Here is a 21759-nt window from a genome sequence, read left to right as displayed (position 1 = left end):
TGTTTGTCTTATTTACTTAATAGAAACCACTTTCCATGTGGTTTTGTAGACTGTGGTTTTATTCTATTCTTAATTAAAACCTTTCAATCCATCTTCTTTATTTCCAATTTCTGCATTTCATAATCACAGTGTCATTATTAGCAGATGATGAAGATCAAAAACTGCAGATGACAAAAATCTAAAATGAAAACAGAATTCAACATTTTTTTCTTCTGTTTGCATGAGTACTCACCATTTGTGTTGAAGTTTATGTATCTGTAATACTCAGTTTTTCTCTCTCCGGTACCCGACTGACCTGCCTTCTTCTTTTGCTTTCAATTTCCAGCAACATTTTTGACCTACCTTTCTCACCTTTCAAGTGGCCCTTTGTTTTCTGCCACTTACTCACTATTTTTCCCTTCTCTCTCTTTATATCTCCATCTTTGTCTCTTTCTCTCTGACTCTTTCTCCTTCTTTCCTTCCTCTCTCTCTCACTCTTTCATTTTCCCGATCTCCTTATCGCTCTTGTCTCTGCTCCCTCACTTTCTCTCTCTCACCCTCTCTCCCCTCTTTCTTTCGTTCTCCCTCTCTTTATACACTCTCTCTTTCTCCCTCTCTCCCTCTCTCTCTCTCTCTCTGTGTAACTGCTCTTATCAATCAATCAACCAAATGGCTCTTAAACAGGCAGAATAACCATAAGCACTTCCCTCCTCAGAGATATTTCCACTGTTCTATCTATTTCTACCAATCACAGCAACTTGCAGCAATTTAAAGCTATCTTGCTTTCCCACTTTCCCAGTTTTGACCTAAAAAAATAACATTACAGGATAGCGACTGTATGCTGCAGTACACCTGGAGTTTCCAAGAAATGAATTTTAGAGACTAAGTCCAATGGACTGACACTACTATCAGGCCTGATTGGAGCTGTTGAAGATGGATGAAGATATGGCCACGTAAAGCTCTTTGTAGACTGTGTATTTAAGTTTCTTCAAAACCGGCCTGAGTCCATCCCCTGAAAATAAATTATTTTGAAACCCTAGCTGAATAGAATAATTTGCCTAAGATCCAAAGCGTCTCTATTATAGTTAGTAGCCAAACTGGAATTTCACAAGAAAAAAAGTCCTTGGCAACTGATTAAATATTCAATTAATTCATCAGGGTGTGGCTACTAGAGCACTGGAGACGGTGCAGATGAGAATCACAAGGACTTTGCCAGTCCTGGAGACTTTTACATAAATAAGATGTGAGCTGGTGTTGCTTTCTTTGAATTAATGGAGGCTGAGGCAAGATTAACCAATGGTATATGAAAAGCCTAGACAGGAAAGGCATATTTTCCTTAGCAGAGAGGTCAATAACTCAGTGGTGGAGGCTTGGGAAATTGGTAGAAGGAGTAAAGAGAAATCAAGGAAGAAGTTTTCTACCAAACCATTTTGGTAATGTTGAACTGATTGCCCAGAAGAGCAGAGGAGGCAAAAATGTTCAGCACATTTATATGGACAGGTCCTTGCTAGCTTAGGAAGACCTGAATTATGTACAAAACCCATGTAAATTACCTCGTATTTGGGAGACCGGACAGATGGATTTACTGGTCTTTGGGAGGCTGCAGATATCTTTGTCATGCAAGAGCTGAGATCGCAGCTGCAGTTTTGACTTGTGCTTTGTTCCAGTTGCAAATAATAGAACAGAATTGTACCCTAGGGAGGATCTCTAACAACTGATGTGCCATAACCTATAAATTACAATCTAATATGGAAAAGCTGGAATAACCTGTTTTCCTAGCATGGACAAGATGTTCCAAATAGCCACCTATGATTTAAAGTTCCCATTCTATGTAAATTGAGAGGACATTTGGAGGTGAACGCCATCTAATCTTCCACTGAAAGATCAATTTAAAAAAATCTTCACCATTTCTATTCCATTCTTCTCTCCCTCTACCTCAGTTAATAATTGTACTATACAGATGTTATTCAACTCACTGAGCTCTCCCAGAAAGACCGCTTGTAGCTAATAACTGTATCACTCTTTTACAGCTCTTAAAATGAAGATCAAGGAAGTTAAGAAGGAGAACGGTGATCGAAAGATCATACCGCAGAAGAAGAAAAAGCCTCTGAAGCTGGGGCCACTGAAGAAAAAAGACCTGAAGAAGCTTATCTTGTACATTAAGAATGGCGCAGACTGCCCTTGCCACCAGCTGGATAACCTGAACAGTAACTTCCTCATCATGGGCCGCAAGGTGAACAAACAGAACCTCCTGACGGTTATTCATAGGTGGGATAAAAAGAGTAAGGAGGTGAGAAAAGCTGTGAAGAAAATGAAGACTCATGTGTGTCCCACATACCAAGGGGTCTTCAAATGATTATCTGCCTGTTCTTTAAATCAAACATCTGAACTTGCACATGCTTTCATTAAAAAAACAAATTAAATGTCTTTTTCCTCAATAAAATAGGATGGATTTTTTTCTTTGAACTATGTTTCTTTCCTCCTCTTTTTAGATTTGCTGTGTATAATAAACATGATTCTTTGTATGTTTCTTTCTGTTGATAAGTATGATAGCATAGACTAATACGCCAGCAAGGAGGGGCAAGCTGAGAGGAAAAGGTACCACGATGAATTCTGAGGCTTTTAACCAAGTTTGAGGCTGTACAAAAAAAAATTGGGGGAGGGGCAGGGTGTCAGAACTAACATCTGCCAGAAGAACGGTTGGAAAAAAAGGGATAATGTTTGGAATATCACAAGAGCTGTTGCAGTTTCTCCCCCACCAACATATCACCACCCAGTACTTTGGGCAACCCCCTGAGAATCACAAAATGCAAACAAGAACAGGCTCGGAAACTTTATTGAGTTATACAGTCCTGCCTGGACCGTGAGCAGTCAGCCAAGATTACAGTGTGCTGCAATCCCCCCCCTGGAGATGTCAGACTTGCTCAGGGACTCTGGGTATGCACAGAGTAGTCAGCAAAACCACTTGGCACCTTGCCAAAATTCCAAACTTCTAATGCTCACTGTTGCAGTTTGGACTTAATAGCTAATCATCACTTTCTTCCTCTGCACAATGGCAAAATATTTTTTGAAGTTAAAATATTCATCAAAATTCATGTGCTGTGGAAATTGGGCAGCGTCCAAAGACTGCTATGTTCATTTATTACGGCTGACAGCTTTGAACCTCTTGAATGTTCACCTAGCATTTATGAGTAATTTGGGGAATGAATCCTGTGTAATGAACAAATTAAGGAACTTAGGAGAAGCTTCAGTTAGAAATGACTTTTGTTAATGTAGCTTTGAAGACACAACGATAGGCAAAACATTTTGACATTGAGCTTCACTGCTGTTGGTTCTTCTCAAGAAATCTTTTACGTACTGAAAATGAAGCCTTGTAAATTTTAATTAGCTATCAGCAGCTTCTTTTTTTGTGTTTTGTTTCTGTTTTTTTTGCTTTATAATCATTTATTTTCTTCCAGATTTATGTTTTCTCAGCAAAGTAATGGTATGCAGTGTTTCAATATCACACTGAACTCTTTTAATTTTGGTTCAATTTGCTATCAGCTCATTTACTCAAAGTCATAAGAATTAAGGTCATAGACACATAGCTAAATACGTACATGTTGCATTCTTGATCTAAGTGCACAGTGAATATATATCATTCTGCCATGAAAAGGAATCTGGATAACTATTGCTTTCAACTGGTCTTATGTCACACGGTTTTGGATAATTGTTCAATTAAAGAGCTGCTTCATTTGTAGTTCCTTGTAAGTAGACCTGCTTTTTAAAAATAAATTGGTTTGAAAATTGAATTTTGTTTCCTAATCTTTTAAAACTACTTTGCTGCTTGGGAAGATGCACCTTGGTTCTTACAAACTATTCCACATACCCACCACTCCCTAACTTTCAATCATTTAGCTCCTTGGTCTCATAGGCAGAACCAACAAAATATTGGTAGGTATTTATTTAGATCACTTTGAGAATAGCTTCTGATGTATCGTTGCAGCATAGATTAAACAGTGCAACAGGTAGTGCTGTTGACTCAGGGCTCCTGAGATGTGGGTTCATTCCTGACCTTGAATTCCATTTTGACTGTGTTGGTTCTCCCCTGTTGCTCCTGTTTCCTCCTACCTTCCAAAGACATACTGATAGATTAAACAGTTTGCTGTACCCCTGCAGGTGAGGGTAGCCAGCAGCCTCATACTCTGGTGAGATAGTGACATGGCTGTTCTAGCATGTAATATCAGCTCCGGTGGACTGGGCAGATGAGATCTACAATGAGGTTCAATGACCAGGAAGGCGGTACTGCAATGCTTCATGGAGAGCGAATGGCATGACAAGGCACAGAAGATGTCATGGTCATCCTCTGCAACCAAGGAAGACCCCCGTTTGTGATGCTTGTTCATACCACTGGTCCTGGATGTCAAGAGAGTGGAACTGCCCCAGTGCAATGGCTTTCCCACTTTAAGAACGTTCCCACACAGGTTTCCGGTCATTGTCAGGCACAATGGACAACCATCAATATTACTCCGAGTGTATGTGAGCAGGGAGAGAAAAAATAGCAGAGAAAAGGTTACTGGGCAATAAGTGAGAGCTGCCATGGCCCTGGTGGGCCAAGTTTCCCCTCTCTGTGTCAAAAGGAAATAGGAGACAGGGGAAGGGTAGGGGTCGCCAAATGACGTCAGGCTCTTTTTTGACATGAAAGGCAATCCAGCAAAGCGAACCAAAGTACAAGGAAGAGAAAGCTCACACATCAATGTAATGAGTTCAGTTGGCAACTTACAGAAAGATTTGGTGCTGAGGTACATCTTGGAAAGTACACATGTACTTACCACAGCTGAATACAAAGGAGATTCCCTGCATCAATAGGCCTACATTTTGGGCTCATGTCCATGTGCCAATCACTACAAGCTTACAAGACCAGGAGAAAACTTTAAAGGAGAAAGCAGGGATTATCTTTATAAAATACCACTTCAGGGAGAAAGTTATAAACTGAGAGTTTATCATTCCATTAAGAAAAGAGTAAAGCAAAATTCAAAGATGAAACCAAGTAATTTTACAACTGCAGCCTCACAACTGAAAGCCAGTCTTCATACAGATGGAAGCAGTTGCTATATCGAGTGATGTTGAACTAAAGTGGATCCATATTTTAAAGCCCAACTAGTTTTCCAGGTAATTCTATAATAATTAATGGCATATGTATCGAACCAAAATGTTAAGAGTTGTTTAATCCTCTGTCTGACATTTGAAGGAAAGGACATATTCATTTTAGTCTGTTCAATTCAACACAGCTGAGGAGGAAACAAAAATACACGCAACATAAAATGGGAGGTAGGAGTGATACTGCTGCACCCCAACACAGGTGGGCAGTTTTATACTCATCTCACCTGCACCCAAAGAGGAAATTCACTTCAGAATTGTTTGTACGGAGTTGCATTGCCAGGCTCTAATGAGCTGCAAAGAAGATAGGGAAATTAGCTGCACATTTACACCATGCCATTGGCAAGCGTTGACTAGAATTCCTTGCACACTCTGTTTTCCACAGATGCTGCCTCAGCTGCTAAGTATTTCCAGCATTTTGTGTTTATATTTTAGATTTTCAGCATCTGCTGATATGCTATCATTCTTACTGGATAATCTTTTACACCATCACCGACACAGTCATTATGTGCGGTGTTGCATGACGTGGGCGACCACAACTGTTCTTGGTAAATTCTACAGAAGTGGTTTGCCATCGCCTTCTTCTGGGCAGTGTCTTTACAAAATGGGTGACCCCAGAAGTTAACAATACCCATCAAGGATTGTCCGCCAGGCGATTGTGGTTGTATAACCAGGACTTGTGATATTCACCACCTGCTCCCACGGCTTCATATGACCCTGATCGGGGGGTGGAGGGGGCAGGGGTTAAGCAGGTGCTGTATCTTGTCCAAGGCTGACCTGCAGGCTAGTGGAGGGAAGGAGCACCTTGCACCTCCTCTGGTAGAGTCTTATCTCCACCCCATCACCCAGCTTCACACTGTACCTCTCTTTAAAGAAAATAAACCTGCGTCTAGGCTGAAAGTATCAGGCTCAATGTATGAATATCTTCAACAATAGGTGCACTGTGGACTGTGCTGATGCAATATTATGCAGCAACTTTCCCGGAAACTGGAATCACAGGTAGAGAGGATGGTGAAAAATGCTTATGCCACACTGGCACTCATCAGTCAAGGCACCGGGTACAGAAGTTGGCATGTTACATTGCAGTTGTATTAGTTACTGCTGTGGCCGCACTTGGATTATTATTATCAGTTTTTGTCACCCTCCTATAAGAAAGATGTCATTAAACTAGAAAGAGTGCAGAAAGGATATTGCCAGCATTTGGGGGATTGGGGTATACAGGAGAGGGTAGACAGGCTAGGACTTTATTCCTCAGAGTGCAGAAAACTGAGGAATGATTTTATGAAGGTGTACATAACCATTGGGGTATAGATAAGGTGAACACAACCTTTTCCCCAGGGTTGCAGAATCAAATACAAGAAAGTATAGGTTTAACAAATGTAATAGGAACCTAAAGGGCAACTTTTTCACACTGGAGGTGCAAATGTGGGAAAAGCATTCGGAGAAGTGAAATAACAACATTTAAAAAAAAAATTTGGATGGGTACGTCGATAGGAAATTGATAAGGACATGGGCCAAACATAGGCAAATGGGGCTAGTTTAAAAGGGCATCTTGGTTGGAATGAACCAGTTGGACTGAAGGGCCAGTGTCCATGCTGTAGAACCCTATAACTCCATCTACAGTAAGGATCGTTGAGAACATCATACAGCTTAGTCATGATAAGATGATCATGGCACAGAAGGAGGCCGTTAGCCCATCATCTATGTCAGTACTTCACAGAGGAATTTATTCATTCTCAGTTCTCAGTTCTTCCCAACTGGAATTGTTTTCCTTCATTACCTCTATCAATCCATTTTGAAAACCCCATTGACTCTTTTGCTTTCCAAGCAGTGAGTCCAGATCAATACCACCCTCTGCAGGGAAAACCATTTTCTCACAGCATCTACATATCTTTCACTCTTTCCATATCTCGACAATGTATGGCGAAGCACAGCTGCTGGATGGACCCACTGGATCAGTCAGCATCCATGGAGGGAAAGGGACAGTTGACACTTCTGGTCAAGTCTCTCAATCATGAGTTCACTTGAAAGGTCTCGACCCAAAGTGTCAACTGTCCATTTCCCTCTAGATGCTGAAGGACTCACTGAGTTCCTCCAATAGTTATTTTTGTTGCTCCAGATTACAGCATCTGCAGACCCTATGAGCTGGTAGCTTAAGTGGTTGTGATCATCAGCTATGATCTTGATGAATGGTAAAGCAAGTCTGAAGGGCCAGATAGCTCATATCTTCTCCAAATTCCTACATCACTATGTCCTGATAGTTCTCCTGCCTTGTAGCTCTAGAAGCCGAGGTTCGATTGTGACCACAGATGTTACATTGTGGAGGTGACATATTCTCTCGGTGATCACCTGGGTTTCTCCAGATGCTTTAATTTCTTACCACGTACCTGGTTGGTAGGCTAATTAGCCTCTGTATACTACCATTGGTTTCAGTGCATGGCAGGAGAGTCGGGATATCTGAGGAAATGTGAGAGAGAATATGTTACAGTGAAACAAATGGGGACATGAGTAATGGAAATGCTGTAAGAATGCTGGCTCCTTTGATTGAATGGTCTTTACTCTTAGAAGAAAAGTTGAGAAATTCATCATTCTGTCCTTCACATTTGGCAGAATGTGTCACATTCACAGACCCTGAAAACCCCAGTGAATAAAATTTAAGATCAGACTTTCAGTTCTTCATGCACTTTTGGTTCAGCTCGAGATCTGCTCCAGTCAGCTGACCCTGCTCATCTCATGAGTACCTCTGATTATAATGTATTCTGCATTGCAAAAGGCAATAATCATTCTTTGACTACAAGGTAGGTATATATGCATAGCAAAAAGCAGTGGGGAAAACTTGCCACCAATGTCAGAGTTAATGGTTGAATCAAGAAATGCATTGCAGGGGGTGTTTGCGAGGACGGCTGCCCTAGTCAGCACCAGGTAGCAGTACCTATCCAGGATTACAATGAAACAAGCTGAAAGTGTTCAGAATTGGTACAGCGTAACATGAAAGCTGCAACCTTCAGTGATTCTAGCAAGGTGGAATGACCCAGCAACTCAAGATAAGGCAGGTGTTTTGGACATATTCACATATCCACCATCAGCCTTTCTATTCAGCCCTGAGATGCTGCAAAAGAACTATAATGTGCTGTGTAAGAGCATTACATCAGCAGATAACTGGTTCAGTGGAGGACAAAATCAAACTAGAATATAGCACGCACATATTTGAAGATCTAGAAAGTTCACTCATCTTTAAATATTCCAGCTGCATGGAATCATTGTGCTGGAGTTGGTCTACATAGCCTGAATCTTGATGTGCTAGATGGAAGTCCATAGTAGTGGATATTTAATGGGTTTGGGTCAGGTCCAGCTCTGAACTATCCTGACCAGAATGATTTTCTGAGCATAACCCCATGCCTTTTTGCTCTTGCTCAATAGCAAGGCATGAGTTTTTCAGCCAAGGTTTACGGATTCTTTATGGACAGGGAATGGGAAAAAAAATTATGAATATTCATGTTCAAGTTACCTTTGGATTAATGACGATCTGGTTATTGGTCGAGGGTGGACTGGGATCAGATTGAATTTTGCCAGTTCTGTTGAAGGGTCTCAGAATTGGCCTGCTGTATGTTTCCAGTACTTTGTAAACTCTGCAGCTGGCCAATAGGGATCCCATCTCGTCTCCCTGCAATGACAACCCAGACCTCTGGATGTTAGTCCAATAAAATATCCCAAGACTGATAAAACTACAGAATTAGAAATGAGACACAAAATGCTTCCTTGTCTCATACTGGTCTCTTAGAAACAAGCTGTGCTAGACCAACTCAAATATCATTGCAAAGAGGAGAGTTAGGTGCAAAGATTAATAGCTACTATGGGCCAAAATATATTCCAGTCCTCTTCTATTGCAAAATTTATGGAATGAAAATTACAGTCTAAACGATGTGAGAATGAACTATGCCCAAAACCTGGAGGCTCAGTTTCTCTGCTGTTCTGCACCTATGAAAATGGCACAGTTAAGCAAACATTTCAGCTATATTTTTGCTTCCCTTCTACCCTCCCTCTCTTTTTCAAGTCCTGATGAAGGATCTTGGCCTAATAGGTCAACTGTTTACTCTTTTTCATAAATGCTGCCTAGCCTGATGAGTTCCTCCAACATTTTGTGTGTGTTGCTTGCATTTCAAGCATCTGTAGATTTTCTCTTGTTTGTCGCTCCCTTTTAATGCTGAGAAAGAAACAGCCCACAGACCCCCTCCTGAACCTCATGAACCAGAGTTGGGAATAAGCAAAGGGAGGTAGGTGACAGGTACTCGATCAGCTGTTATAATCAGAGGACCTAGCTCCAAAAGACACAATCACAGCATAGTAGAGAATAAGAAACCAAAAACATCTGGACAATTGATGCTTCAGGCTGACACTTCATCTGCTCTGGATGGTCAACATTTCAAGAAGGGCCTTTACGTGTACAACTGTACACTTCCCTCTCTGGATGCTGCCTGACTCGCTGAGTTTGTCTAATAATTAGCATCATATAGTCATACATCACAGATACAGATCCTTCATCCCAACTGGTCTTTTGTCCCACATTGGTTTTGGAGATTATGCACTAGACCCAATTTTCGAGGCAAGACCCTTCATGAAATGTTGACTATCAGACCACATAAAAGGTCTCAGCCTGAAACAACAACTGCCCATTTTCCTCATCAAATGCTGTTAGTCCTGCTAGATTATTCCAGCAATTTGTTTTTCGCTCCAGACGTTATCTTCTATATCTTCTGCAGTGTCTTGCATCTTCACACTGGGACCCTTTAATTGGAGTTGCAATGATCTTGACCTTCAACCATTCTCTCCACAGTTGGCACTGAAAATTTGGATCATCATTGACACAACAATTAAATCTCAGCAGCATATCATTGAAGATTTTATTGAGAATTTTTTTTTAAGTTAAAACTGCAACAGGCACACTTCAAATATAAATGCTGACTGCCAGCATAGTGTGGTTATTTAAAGTGTCAGACAGCAGGTTTGCATTAGCGGGGCGGGGGAGGGGAGTGTGATCAAAATCTGCAAGAAAATTCTTCCAACTGCACAATGTGATATTGAACACAATCGTACTTTTCCACTAAAGCAAGCATTGACAAATAATGTGAATTCCCTGTTGCCTACCAATTTTCTAAGCTGTTTTTCTGAGCAAATTACCTGCATTGGACTATCACCAATATTCTCATCTACCCTGATACTATTATGGGTATCTCCAAGTTAATGATTGTACACAGAACAGAAATGAAACTAATGAAGGAATAATTGGGTATTTCCAGAATTTTCTGTTTTGCTTTCAGATTTCCAGCATCTGCACTTCCCACATGGCCAGAGGTTCCAATGCATTCTAGGGAGATGATGCAAATTTTACACTTAATCTAATTGTAGTCACTTGCACCCAATGGTTCTGTGCAGAACTTGTTGCTTGCTCTTTTGATTTTCAGACCTATTGATTGAAACATGGAAAGTCACTGATAACTGAGAGATCAGATAACTACGTTCAGAAGCAAGCCTGACGGAATTTACAAAAAGTGACAAACTATACCCCATGGATGTGGCAGTGGGTTAATGTGCTTTATTGACTGGGTGGCAAGGTGATGCAACTGGCATATGTGCAGTCCTGACCCGGTATGCTCTCTGTGCGGAATTTGCATGTTCTCCCTCTCACCATGAGGGTTTCCCTAGATGGTATTCTCCTATATTTGTCCAAGAAGAATGGGCTAGTGGGTTAACCGGCTGCTGCAAATTGCAGACACAGCTTCTTGGCCTGAAACATCAACGGTTTAATTCCCCGCCATAGCTGCTGCCAGATTTGCTGAGGTCCAACACTATTTTGTGTTTGTTGCTGTTGTAAATTGCCTCTGGTGTGTTTGTGAGTGATGGAATCTAGGAGAAACAGAGTTGAATGTGGGAACATTAATGCAGGGTGTGTGTACAGTTCATTCTCGGGTAATGAACAAGTTCCTTTTCTCCAGACTTTCATCAGTTGATTTTGTTCATCAGGGAGACAGTCACTCACTCTAGCAACCATGCCTCCATGATATTGTAACAAATGGCATCAAAAGCATAGAAAACTGATAAGAAAGAACAATTACTGAAGTAGAGGGAGAGAGAACTAGTTTCACTGTCCATATGAATTTACTAATAAACACTAGAGATTCTGCAGATGCTAGAAATCTTAAGCAACACACACAAAGTAATGGAGAAACTCTGTAAGTCAGGCAGCGTCTATGGAGGGGAATCGGCAGTTGACGTGTCTAGCTGAGACCCATGATCAGGTCTTGGAAAGAAGGGGACAGAAGCCAGAATAAGAAAGTAGGGGGAGGGAAAGGAGTACAAGCTGACAGATGATAGGTGAGACCGGCTGAGAGTGAAGGCAGTGGGTGAGGGAGGGATAGATGAGATGAGAAGCTGGTGGATGATAGGTGGAAGAAGGAATCTGGCTGGAGAGGGCAGTGGACTGTAGAAGAAAGTGAACAAAGAGAGAAACCAGAGGGGAGTGATGGACAGGTGAGGAGAAGAGAAGGGGTAAGAGAGGAACCAGAGTGGGGAATAGAAAAAGAGAGAGGGAGGAGAAATTACTAGAAGATGGGACAATCAACGCTCAATCCATCAGGCTGGAGGCTCCTATAATAACATTATGGGAGCTTGCTCATATGCAGTGGTGAGCATAAGCTGAGTGTTTGTAACCAGAGGAACAGCCTGCAATCAGATGTTTGGTTGTGATTGGCTGAAAGGCATGCTTTCTTTCTGTACAACTTGATGAATTGGCTACTGTAAATCTTAACTTCGTGTAAGTAAGTAGCAAAAGGGGTGCTGATAGGCACAGAAAAGAGAATATGCTGGAAGGATGCAGAGAAATATGGAGAGGAACAGCACCAATGGGATAGCCCAGCTGGTAGCCTGTATGGACAAAGTTAACCAAAAGAAGTAAATAAGCAAACTCAAACACGAGGAAATCTGCAGATGCTGGAAATTCAAGCAACACACACAACATGCTGGTGCAACGCAGCAGGTCAGACAGCATCTATAGGAAGAAGTACAGTCGACGTTTTGGGCTGAGACCCTTCATCAGGACAAGGGCTGAATCTCCCTCACTGGTACATGGAGTACCTTGTAGTTAGATAACCAATGATTAGACCAGGAGAAGCTGGATTTCAGACATATTAACAATGGAGATGAACATAACTGTCAAACTGGTTGAAGGACATCCTGCAAGGGAATGAAACCTGCCACTCACACAATTCTAGGATCAAAGAATAGAAGATTATTCAGCTCACTGAATCCATTCCAGCTCTTGATAGATGAGTACAGTCAGACCAGTATATCCATTAATGATGAGAAATAGTCCCTGAATACATTCTGCTCTTTTCCTTGCTCTTTTCAACTGCTGTTCAATTATTCACCAACTGAGGGAGGACAATGAGTGGTCATCAGCTGCCCACGCTTGAACAGATGTCAACGGGCCCAAAATCATGTTGGCCTCATCTGGTGTTCATGTTTATAGGCTGTTGAATGTTGTCAGAAAGGTTTGAATCTGTTGAGAATGGTAATTACTCAGTGGACAAATCTCTCAATCTAGGTAAATCCTTAGCTGTTGTGAAATGGAGTATTTAGAGCCCTTGATGACAATAGATGGTTCTATAATAATTTATTCTTATTGCTCTTGCAGTGAAACTTCAATAAAATTCATTGGCAATGTAAGCCATTATAGATGGTTATTGGGGACAACAAAATTCCATCCCCAAAGGGCATTAATGAAGCACACAGATATTTTTTGACAAACCAAAGACATCACAACAACCTCGATGGATGAGAAATTCGTTATTTCAAATTGATTCGCTTAATTTAAGCTTTGTAGCCCTAAGGTGAGGATCTGTGCATGTTTGCAGATCATAAGTGTCGGTGGAGGCAAAAACGGGCTGCAATGATGGAATTTGATAGGAGAGGATGGTGAAGCATGGAGCACAACAGAGTAGGTGAGGTGGGCAGATCAGAAAAGTTAGGGAATGGGAGAGTGGGAGGAAGATCTGAGTGTTGGGCAGATGGAGAGGGTGGAGGAGGGGAAAGAATGGGAAAGAAGCCGGGTGATGGAAGGCTCAGGGTGCGGGTGGAGTTAGAACAAAGTGGGAATATCAGAGGGAAAGAGAAGGGATGGAGGGGATTAGATTACCTGAAATTGGAGAATTCAGTGTTTATGCTCAAAGCTTACAGACTGCCCAGTGGGAATATGAGACGCTGTTCCTCTTGATTGTGCCTAACCTCATCCAGAAAATGGAGGTGGCCAGTGTCAGATAGGTCAGTGAGGGAATGGGGAAGATAATTGAAATGGATAACAACCAGGACATCAAGGAGGCTATGGTTGACAGACTGGCGATACTCAGCAAAGTGGCTGTGTACGCCGCCACTGGTCTCATGGATTTAGAGGATCCCAGGAGAGAAGAATCCCTCCAAGCGACTGGATCCTTGACTTCCTCATCAGGAGACCACCGTCAGTGCAGACGGGAAATAACATCTCCACCTTGCTGACAATCAGCACAGGTGCACCTCAAGAACGCGTGCTTAGCCCACATTCATAACTGTGAGCATGAAATAAAACTAAAGTTTAAAGGTCAAAAATTGCAAAGTAAATTTATTATCAAAGTACATATATGTCACCATATACAACCCTGAGATTCTTTTTTTTTGCAGGGATTCACAGTAAGTACAAATAAACAATAGAATCAATGAAAAACTGCAAAAAAAAGGACAGACAAACAACCAATGTGCATAAGACAACAAACTGTGCAAATACAAAAAGAAGAAGCCAAACAACATAGTAATGATAAATAAGTTAGCAATGAATATGAGACAAAGGGTTCTCGAATGTGAGTCCATGGGATGTGGTAACAGTTCAGTGTTGAGGTGAGTGAAGTAGAGCGACATTATCCTCTCTGGTTCAAGAGCCCATTGGTTCAGAAGTAATAGCCGATCCTGAACCTGGAGGTCCTGAGGCTGCTATATCTCCTTCCTGAGAGCATGGCCTGGGATGTGGGAGAACCTTGATGATGCATTCTGCTTTTCTGCAACAAGGTTCCTTGTAGATGTGCTTCATGGTGGGAAGGGCTTTACGTGTGATGGACTTGGCTGTATCCACTAATTTTTGTAGGTTTTTCTGTTCAAGGGCATCGGCATTTCCATACCGGGTCATGATGCAAGCAGTCAGTACATGCTCTACTGCGCATCGATAGCGGTTTGTCAAAGTTTTACCTCCTTCAGCCATATTTCAGGTGCCCAACACCTTGCTCCTAGTCTACACATAAACGTACTGGACTGAATTATCACAGTCGCATTGATGCAGTTAATGGGAATGTCAAAGCAGCATTGACTCCCTTGGAGTCTAACGCCTTTTGTGTTGCTTTTGATGATGTAGGGGGAGAGACAAATAAATGATAGACTCTTCTGTTTTTAATGAAATATTCATCAGTAAAACATTTTTTATGCCACAGATTGCTCCATACTAAGTCTGCATGGCAGATTTCTCACATTTTAGTAATTATTAAACATAAAGAGCTTGTTAAGCATGGTGATTTTAGTTGGAATTACTCACTAGAAAGAATTTTCTTTCCTTTAGTTCATGACCTGCAGTAACTAGCTTGATCAATTCTGCTATGCAACCCAAAAAAAAATTGCTGGCAACTGCAGATTTGAAAATGACTGTTCTGAACTGAGTGCACGCTGGTCACAATACCAAATGGTGAGACATGTGTTCTGTTCCTTAAGTAAAATCAATGGGAAATGATGAATGGCATTAAATAAATGCATTGTGCTCTATTCACCAGCTGAGGCTGCTCCAAAGTCAACATTGTAAACAGGGAGCAAGGTCTTTCTGTGCACAACAAGCTCTCACAGATGGTACTAAAACAATGATAAGATGATCTGGTTTATGTGTTGGATGAGGGACATATGGTATGTTGACTTGGGCGCTAGGAAGAAACCCCCTGTTCTTCTTTAAACTCATGACCCCTGGATCTTCTGTTTCCACTGGAGACGGCAGGATGTGTCTTGGCTGAGTATTTGTTCAAAGGAAACCAATTCCGACAGCACAGTACTCCACCATTCCCTCACAAATGTATCAGCCTGAATTAAATGCTGCAGTATCTGAGTGGAGCCTTAAACCTACATCTTATGACTCAGGGTGAGGTTGTTGCTCACAGGGCATGCGCGATACTAATTATACAAGTTTACACTCCCCTTTGATGACACAAGTTAGGGTGACCATTCAATTTTCACAGAAAAACCTACAATTTGCATAAGGCAGTTGATAAGCCACACACTCACTGTATAATGAATAAGAGCACCCAACACATTAATAAAAAATAAAGCCAATGCAGCCTATTAAGGAGAATGTGTATCTATGGACCTCTCCAGCTCAACTGAATTATATACTAAGATATAAAGTTTTCTAGTTCAATCCTTCAACTGTCGAGTTGGAATTCTAGTGGGTCTTATGCCGACAGTCACCTGAAATGGATCTGGTTCCTGGACAAGTTTCCAAATTTTCCTCCATCTCAAGAGACGATTAAGTTGTTCACAAAACATCCACAAAACTTCTGGTGAATAGCTACTGCTGGTGCCTGGTGCTTCCATGGGGACGAGAAGACAATTCCATTGCATCAGCAAGATAAAAAATTCAAGCCAAAAAGTCTTGCAAACTTACAAACCCGTTGTTCCCCTCAGAGTTGCATTGCATGGGGCAAGTTTCGGTTCTACTGCAATTGGTCTCCCACTAACTTCAACCAACCCCTTCACTGATGTAACAAATTTACACAACTTTTCAAATGAAAATTTGACAAATAACTATTACAAAGCACACAAATACTTAACACATTTTGGATTTAATCTTTTTAAAAAAACTTCAAGGGTTTCATTTTCGTCTGGAACAACATAGTGAGACAATGTGTTCAATGGAGGCATTGTTCCTGTGGACTTGCAATACTAAATATCCAGGCCATTATGTTGTACCTAATAAACAATATAGCATAAGCTTGCAAGTCAGTTTTACTTTCTGTTTGGCATATTAAATGATGTGGAGAGGAAACGAGTATATCTCCGTGTTACGCTATGTTTCTCAATACCTTCTTCCCAATGAAAGTGACAGCAGAAATCCTCAACCTGGCTCTTCTGTTTCTAGATTAGTCCCAATCCTTAATGCCGTTCTGGAGTTTTGGAACAGGAAAGGTGTGAAACATGAGCCACCAATGCCACCATTAGGTGTCACTGGTAGGCTACCTGTCTCGTGATTTTGTCCTGTTAAGACTTTGGATGTGAATATTCTGCTGAGGATAATTTGCCACATATCACCATTGTTATACAGCATTACATGTTTATGGTAGCGGAAGGAATAAACCTTTGTCTTTGCACCCTGACTCCATAGTAACGCTGTCTGGTCTGGCTGTATTCATGAGTACTCATGTGTGGTTAAATGACAATTACACTTGAATTAAATGAAAATGACTGAGGAAGTCCTTGCCATCAAATTTCACATAGACAGCACCCAAGTCAGGATCTAACTGAAGTCGCTGGAGCTGTGAGTGATGCAGGAGACCCCCTTGTTGTCTCCAAAAGGTTTTCTAAAACTACTTAAACAAGGAAACAAATATCAGAATTGTTATGGAAGAAAATAATTTTATTAACCAAAAGCAATTAAAAATGATCAAATTCAATTTTTACACATGCACCAAAGAGAGCTTCCTATCTGATGCATCGACTCTTGGGAAGGCAAATGCTCTGCCCATGACTGCAAGATTTTTCAGAGTTATGAACACAGTCCAGCACATCATGTAAACTAGTCTCACCCCCATTGACTCTGTCTACACTCCTTGATGTCTTGAAAAGACAGCCAAAGTAATCAAAGACCCTATCCACCCCTGTGTATTTTTTCATTCCCCGCCACCCCCTGCAAGCAGCCAGAAGATACAAAAGCTTGAGAAAGCATGAAACATGTCTCAAGGACAGTTTCAATTCCCCTGTTATCAGACTCTACAACAAACTTCTTATACACTAAATATGGACTCTTAATCTCTCAATCTACCTCATCATGGCCTTTGCACTTTATTTGTCTATCTGCATTGCACTTTCTCCATAATTGTGTTCTGATTTATTTTTTTCCCTTTTGTACTCCTGCATTATGCTCATGTATGGAATGATCCAACAAGATGGTAAGCAAATAAAAGTTTTCATAGTATCTTGGTACATGTGACAATAATAAAACTATTGGCATGGAAACACCCATGACCCTGACTGGAAAATCCTACCAAAACTAGTTGATACGGCCCAATCCATCACAGATAAAACCCTCCCTACCAATGAGCACATCTACATGGAACATTATAGCAGGAAGTCAGCATCCATTGTCAGGGATGCCCACCACCCAGGTCATACTTCCTTCTACCTGCTGCCATCAGGAAGAAGGTTCAGGAGCCTCAGGGGTCAGACCACCAGGTTCAGGAACAGTTACTACCCCTCAACCATCAAGCTCTTGAACCAAAGGGGATAACTTCACTTGCCCCATCATTGAAATGTTCCCACAACCTATGGTCTGACTTTTAAGGACTCTACATCTTATGTTCTCAATATTTATTATTTATTTATTATTGTTATTTCTGTCTTTTTATATTTGAATTGTTTGCTGTCTTTTGCACGCTGGTTGAATGCCTAAAATTGGTGCAGTCTTTTGTTGGTTCTATTATGGTTATTATTCTATTATGGATCCCTAAAATGAACCTCGGGGTTGTATATGGCGACATATGTGTACTTTGATAATAAATTTACTTTCAATTTTGAGCTTTGAGACAATTACCTTAGTCCTCATAAAACCAGATGTATTCGACATTAATCAAAACAACACCACTGTGTAGCCATTCCAACCTGGAGTCTGTTGTTCAGACAAATCCCCCACTTAAGTGTTGTGGAGTTACTGCAGTTTTGACTGCCTATGTTGTAAGATGTCCAACATCAAAGAGAAACTATCAGCAGGTATTGGGCTCCCACTTATGCAGACGTTTGAAATGAACTTAAAAGCAATTATGTAGGAGGACAGGTAAAGCGCCAGCATTCCTCTGCAAAATCTTTCAGAATAATGTCACATCAGGATCCTATGCAATCCCTAGCGAGGGGACTTTTGCACACTTCTCATCGATATTCACCAAGGAGAAGGATGTAAGGTCAGGAGAGTTCAGGAGAATTCTGGAGCATGTTGGGAAGGAAGAAGAGTTTGAAATATTTTTGAAAGCTCTTGTGGGTAGATCTAACCTAGGTGCTAAAGGAAACATGGGAAGAGATTGCTAGAGCTCTGGTGGAGATTCTTATATCTTTGATAGTCATGGGTGAGGTATCAGAGGATAGGAGAATGGCTCATATTATTCATTTCTTCAGAAAGGGTGGTAGAAAGAAGGCCAGAAATTATGGGCCAGTGAGCCTTACATTAGTGAGAGGGAAGGTGTTGGAGAAGATTCTCGGGATCAGGGACTGATTAAAAGGAGTCAGCATGGTTTCGTGCTCAGGTGATCATGTATCACAAATTGGATCAGGATTTTTGAAGAGGGGCCTTGGGATATTTATGAAGGCAGAGTGGTAGGTGTGGGAGACAAGGACTTTCATAATATTTTTGAAAAGGTTCCACATGGTGGGCTGGTCCAGAGGGTTAAGGCACAAGAGATCCGAGGTAGTTGGTAAACTGGATCCAGCATTGGCATGAGAATAGAGGAAAGAGGGTAGAGGTGGATGGATATTCGTCTGGCTGGAAGTCGGGAACAAACGGTGTACTGCAGGGACTGGTGTTGGGATTTTGTTGTGTGTAGTATATAAGTGACATGGATGCAAATGCAGGTCAGGTGGTCTGATTAGTAAGATTGTAGATGACCCTTTCTTTAAGGTTGCCATAGCTGGTGGTAGTAGTGGGGACAGGTTCCCACTACCTGTTAAATGCTTCCAATGGCATGCATCTCAAATGGCCTCTACTAACAAAGCCCAACTCCTAGCCTTCACATGTGGCTTCCCTACAAAGACCTGCTAACAGGAACGGGGCAAGAGCACCTTAAAACTGGTCACTTTGGGCTGATGGGGCTCATCAGCTGTGGTTGGCAGCTCATCTCGGAGAAGGAAATATATGATCTCAAACCTCTGCTGCCTTGCAGCTCTACCCAATCATGGGGAAGGTTTCAGGAGTAAACTCTGAAGAAAAATCCGGAGCTGGAGTTCCTAAGGCAGTCCTACATTGAGCTCAATGTTAATGCTGACTGGCAACTCCTCCCATGCCACTGGTGCCAAATTTTATCGGTCTCTGCGTTCCTTTGTATTCATTGGCTGCACGGCGAGGGGGAGCTTGTTGCATGGCAACAGACTGTTCTCCATATTGTACTGCCCTGGCTTGTATATCACATAGGCAGCTAGGCCACAATATTCAATGTCGATCCCAACCAATGGAGGTCCTCAGATAACACAAAACTTGGTGAAGTCATCGATAGTGAAAAAGACCATAAGGTACAGGAGCAGATTAGGCTATTTGGCCCATCGAATCTGGTCCGCCATTTTATCATGGCTGATCCAATTCTCCTCTCAGCCCCAGTCTTCTGCCTTCTTCCCCTATCCCTTCATGCCTTGACCAATCAAGAATCTAAAGATAAAGATTATCTGAGAACACAATCAGACACAGATTAGTGAGAAGGTGGGATGGACCAGTGGCAGATGGAATTTAATCCAGACAAGAGTGAGGAAATGCACTTTGTGAAGTCCAATGTTAGTAACGTCGTCGTTGTTGTCATGGCTATCCCTCAAGGTCAAGGATGACGATCTTCGTTCTGTTGATCTACTTATGGGCTCTCAAGTGGCTTATGAGTCCAATCTTGGTTTTGAAAGTTCTTCCGCATTCAGGACGGGTAGTTCCAGATGGCAGATCGGGCTTTGGTTGTTGCTGCCTCTCTTTCCATTTTCTTCTCTTTTCTTCTAATTCTGCACATCTGTTGGCTTCGAAAGTTGCTGTTCCTTCTCGGATGATGGCTTGCCAGAGTTTCCTGTCCTTGGCATTGATTTCCCAATTGTTGATGTCGATGTTACATTTCTTCATGTTGGCTTTTAAGACGTCTTCGAATCTCTTCTGTTGTCCGCCTCTTTTACGTTTGCCTTCTTTAAGCTGGGAGTAGAAGATTTGTTTCTGTAGTTGTTCATCTTTCATCCGAACAACATGATCGTTCCATCTTAGTTGGTTCCTGATGACGTAGGCTTCAATGCTTGCTGTTTTTGCTTCATTTAGCGCACTGACGTTGGTTCTTCTATCTTCCCAACTGGTATTTAAGATGTTTCGAAGACAGCGTTGATGGAACTTTTCAAGTGCCTTCAGATGTCGTTGGTATATTGTCCAGGTTTCTGATGCATACAGGAGCGTTGGGATTACCACTACTTTGTACACTAACATTTTGGTGTCTGTTCGGATGTCACGATCATGAAAGACTCTTGTTCAGAGACGTCCAAAAGCTGTTCCAGCGTATTTAAGATGATACTGGATCTCGTCATTAAGGTCGACATTGGAGGAGAGATGACTTCCAAGATACGGAAAGTGGTCCATGTTTTCCAGGGTTGTTTCACCAAGTTGGATTGATGGTTCTATCCGATTTGTCTCAATTGGTGATGGTTGATAGACGATCCGAGTCTTCTTGGAATTGATGGTAAGTCCAAGTTTCGTGTATACACAGTTGAAGGCAGTCAGAATCTGTTGTAGGTGGTTTTCTGAAAAAACTGCAACACTGTTGTCACCTGAGTATTGGAACTCGATAAGGGAACTCATGGATGTCTTCATTTTGGACTTGAGACGGGCAAGGTTGAAAAGTCTGCCATCTGTTCCGTAGACAATATTGATTCCTGGGGGTAGGTCATCATTCTCATGGTGGACGAATGTTAGTAACACACATAGAGTAAATAACAGGGATCATAGGAGCATTGATGTGGAGGGAGACATTGGGGTGCATGTCCAAATTTTGCTGGAAGTGGCAAACCAAATGAAAAGGCATTTTGCATCCTTGCTTTCATTGGGTGAGGCATTCAGTATAGGAGTGAGTTGTCATATTGAAGCTGTACAAAACATTAGTTATACCACTCTCAGAGTATTGTGTACAGTTTTAGTCACCGCATTATAGCAAGAATGTTGTAGCAATAGAGAGAATGAGAAGAGAACTGTCAGTATGCGGCCTGGAATGGAGAGCTGTAGCCATAGAGAAACTAGACCGGCTGGGTTTATACTCCCTGGAATACAGGAGGCTGAGGGGTAACTTAATAGAGTTTTACAAAATTGTGAGAAACACGGACAGGATAACTAGTCAGAGTCTTATTTTCCAGGGCAGGGGAGTCTTGAAGGAGAGGACACAGGCTTAAGATGAGAAGGGAGAAATTTAAAAGAGATCTGAGACGTACATGTTTTACACAGAAGGGCGGGGAGTGGGGGTGGTTATCTGAAAAGAGCTGCCAAAAGTATTAGTAGTGGGAGGATACAGTTACATTAAAAAGTATTTGGATAAGTACTTAGAGAGAAAGGTGTGGAGAGATATGTGCTTAATGCAGGTAGGTTTTATGGTTGGCTTGGAAGAGATG

General features: G+C 41.7%; 1 protein-coding gene across 1 annotated transcript in view; it reads left to right on the top strand.

Moving 5' to 3' along the window:
- Positions 1-3770, top strand: part of LOC140201790 (secreted frizzled-related protein 1-like) — a 153203-nt gene extending 149433 nt beyond the window's left edge. Inside the window, exon 3 of the mRNA XM_072266480.1 lies at positions 2010-3770. Within this exon, the coding sequence (XP_072122581.1) occupies positions 2010-2335 (326 nt within the window). The 3' untranslated portion in view covers positions 2336-3770. The remainder of the gene's footprint in view (positions 1-2009) is intronic.
- Positions 3771-21759: the final 17989 nt, after the last annotated feature.

The sequence above is a fragment of the Mobula birostris genome, chromosome 8, assembly GCF_030028105.1.
Source record: "Mobula birostris isolate sMobBir1 chromosome 8, sMobBir1.hap1, whole genome shotgun sequence".
Lineage (NCBI taxonomy): Eukaryota > Metazoa > Chordata > Chondrichthyes > Myliobatiformes > Myliobatidae > Mobula > Mobula birostris.
Note: the sequence above shows the minus strand (reverse complement) of the source record. Positions and strands in the feature narration are given on the sequence as shown.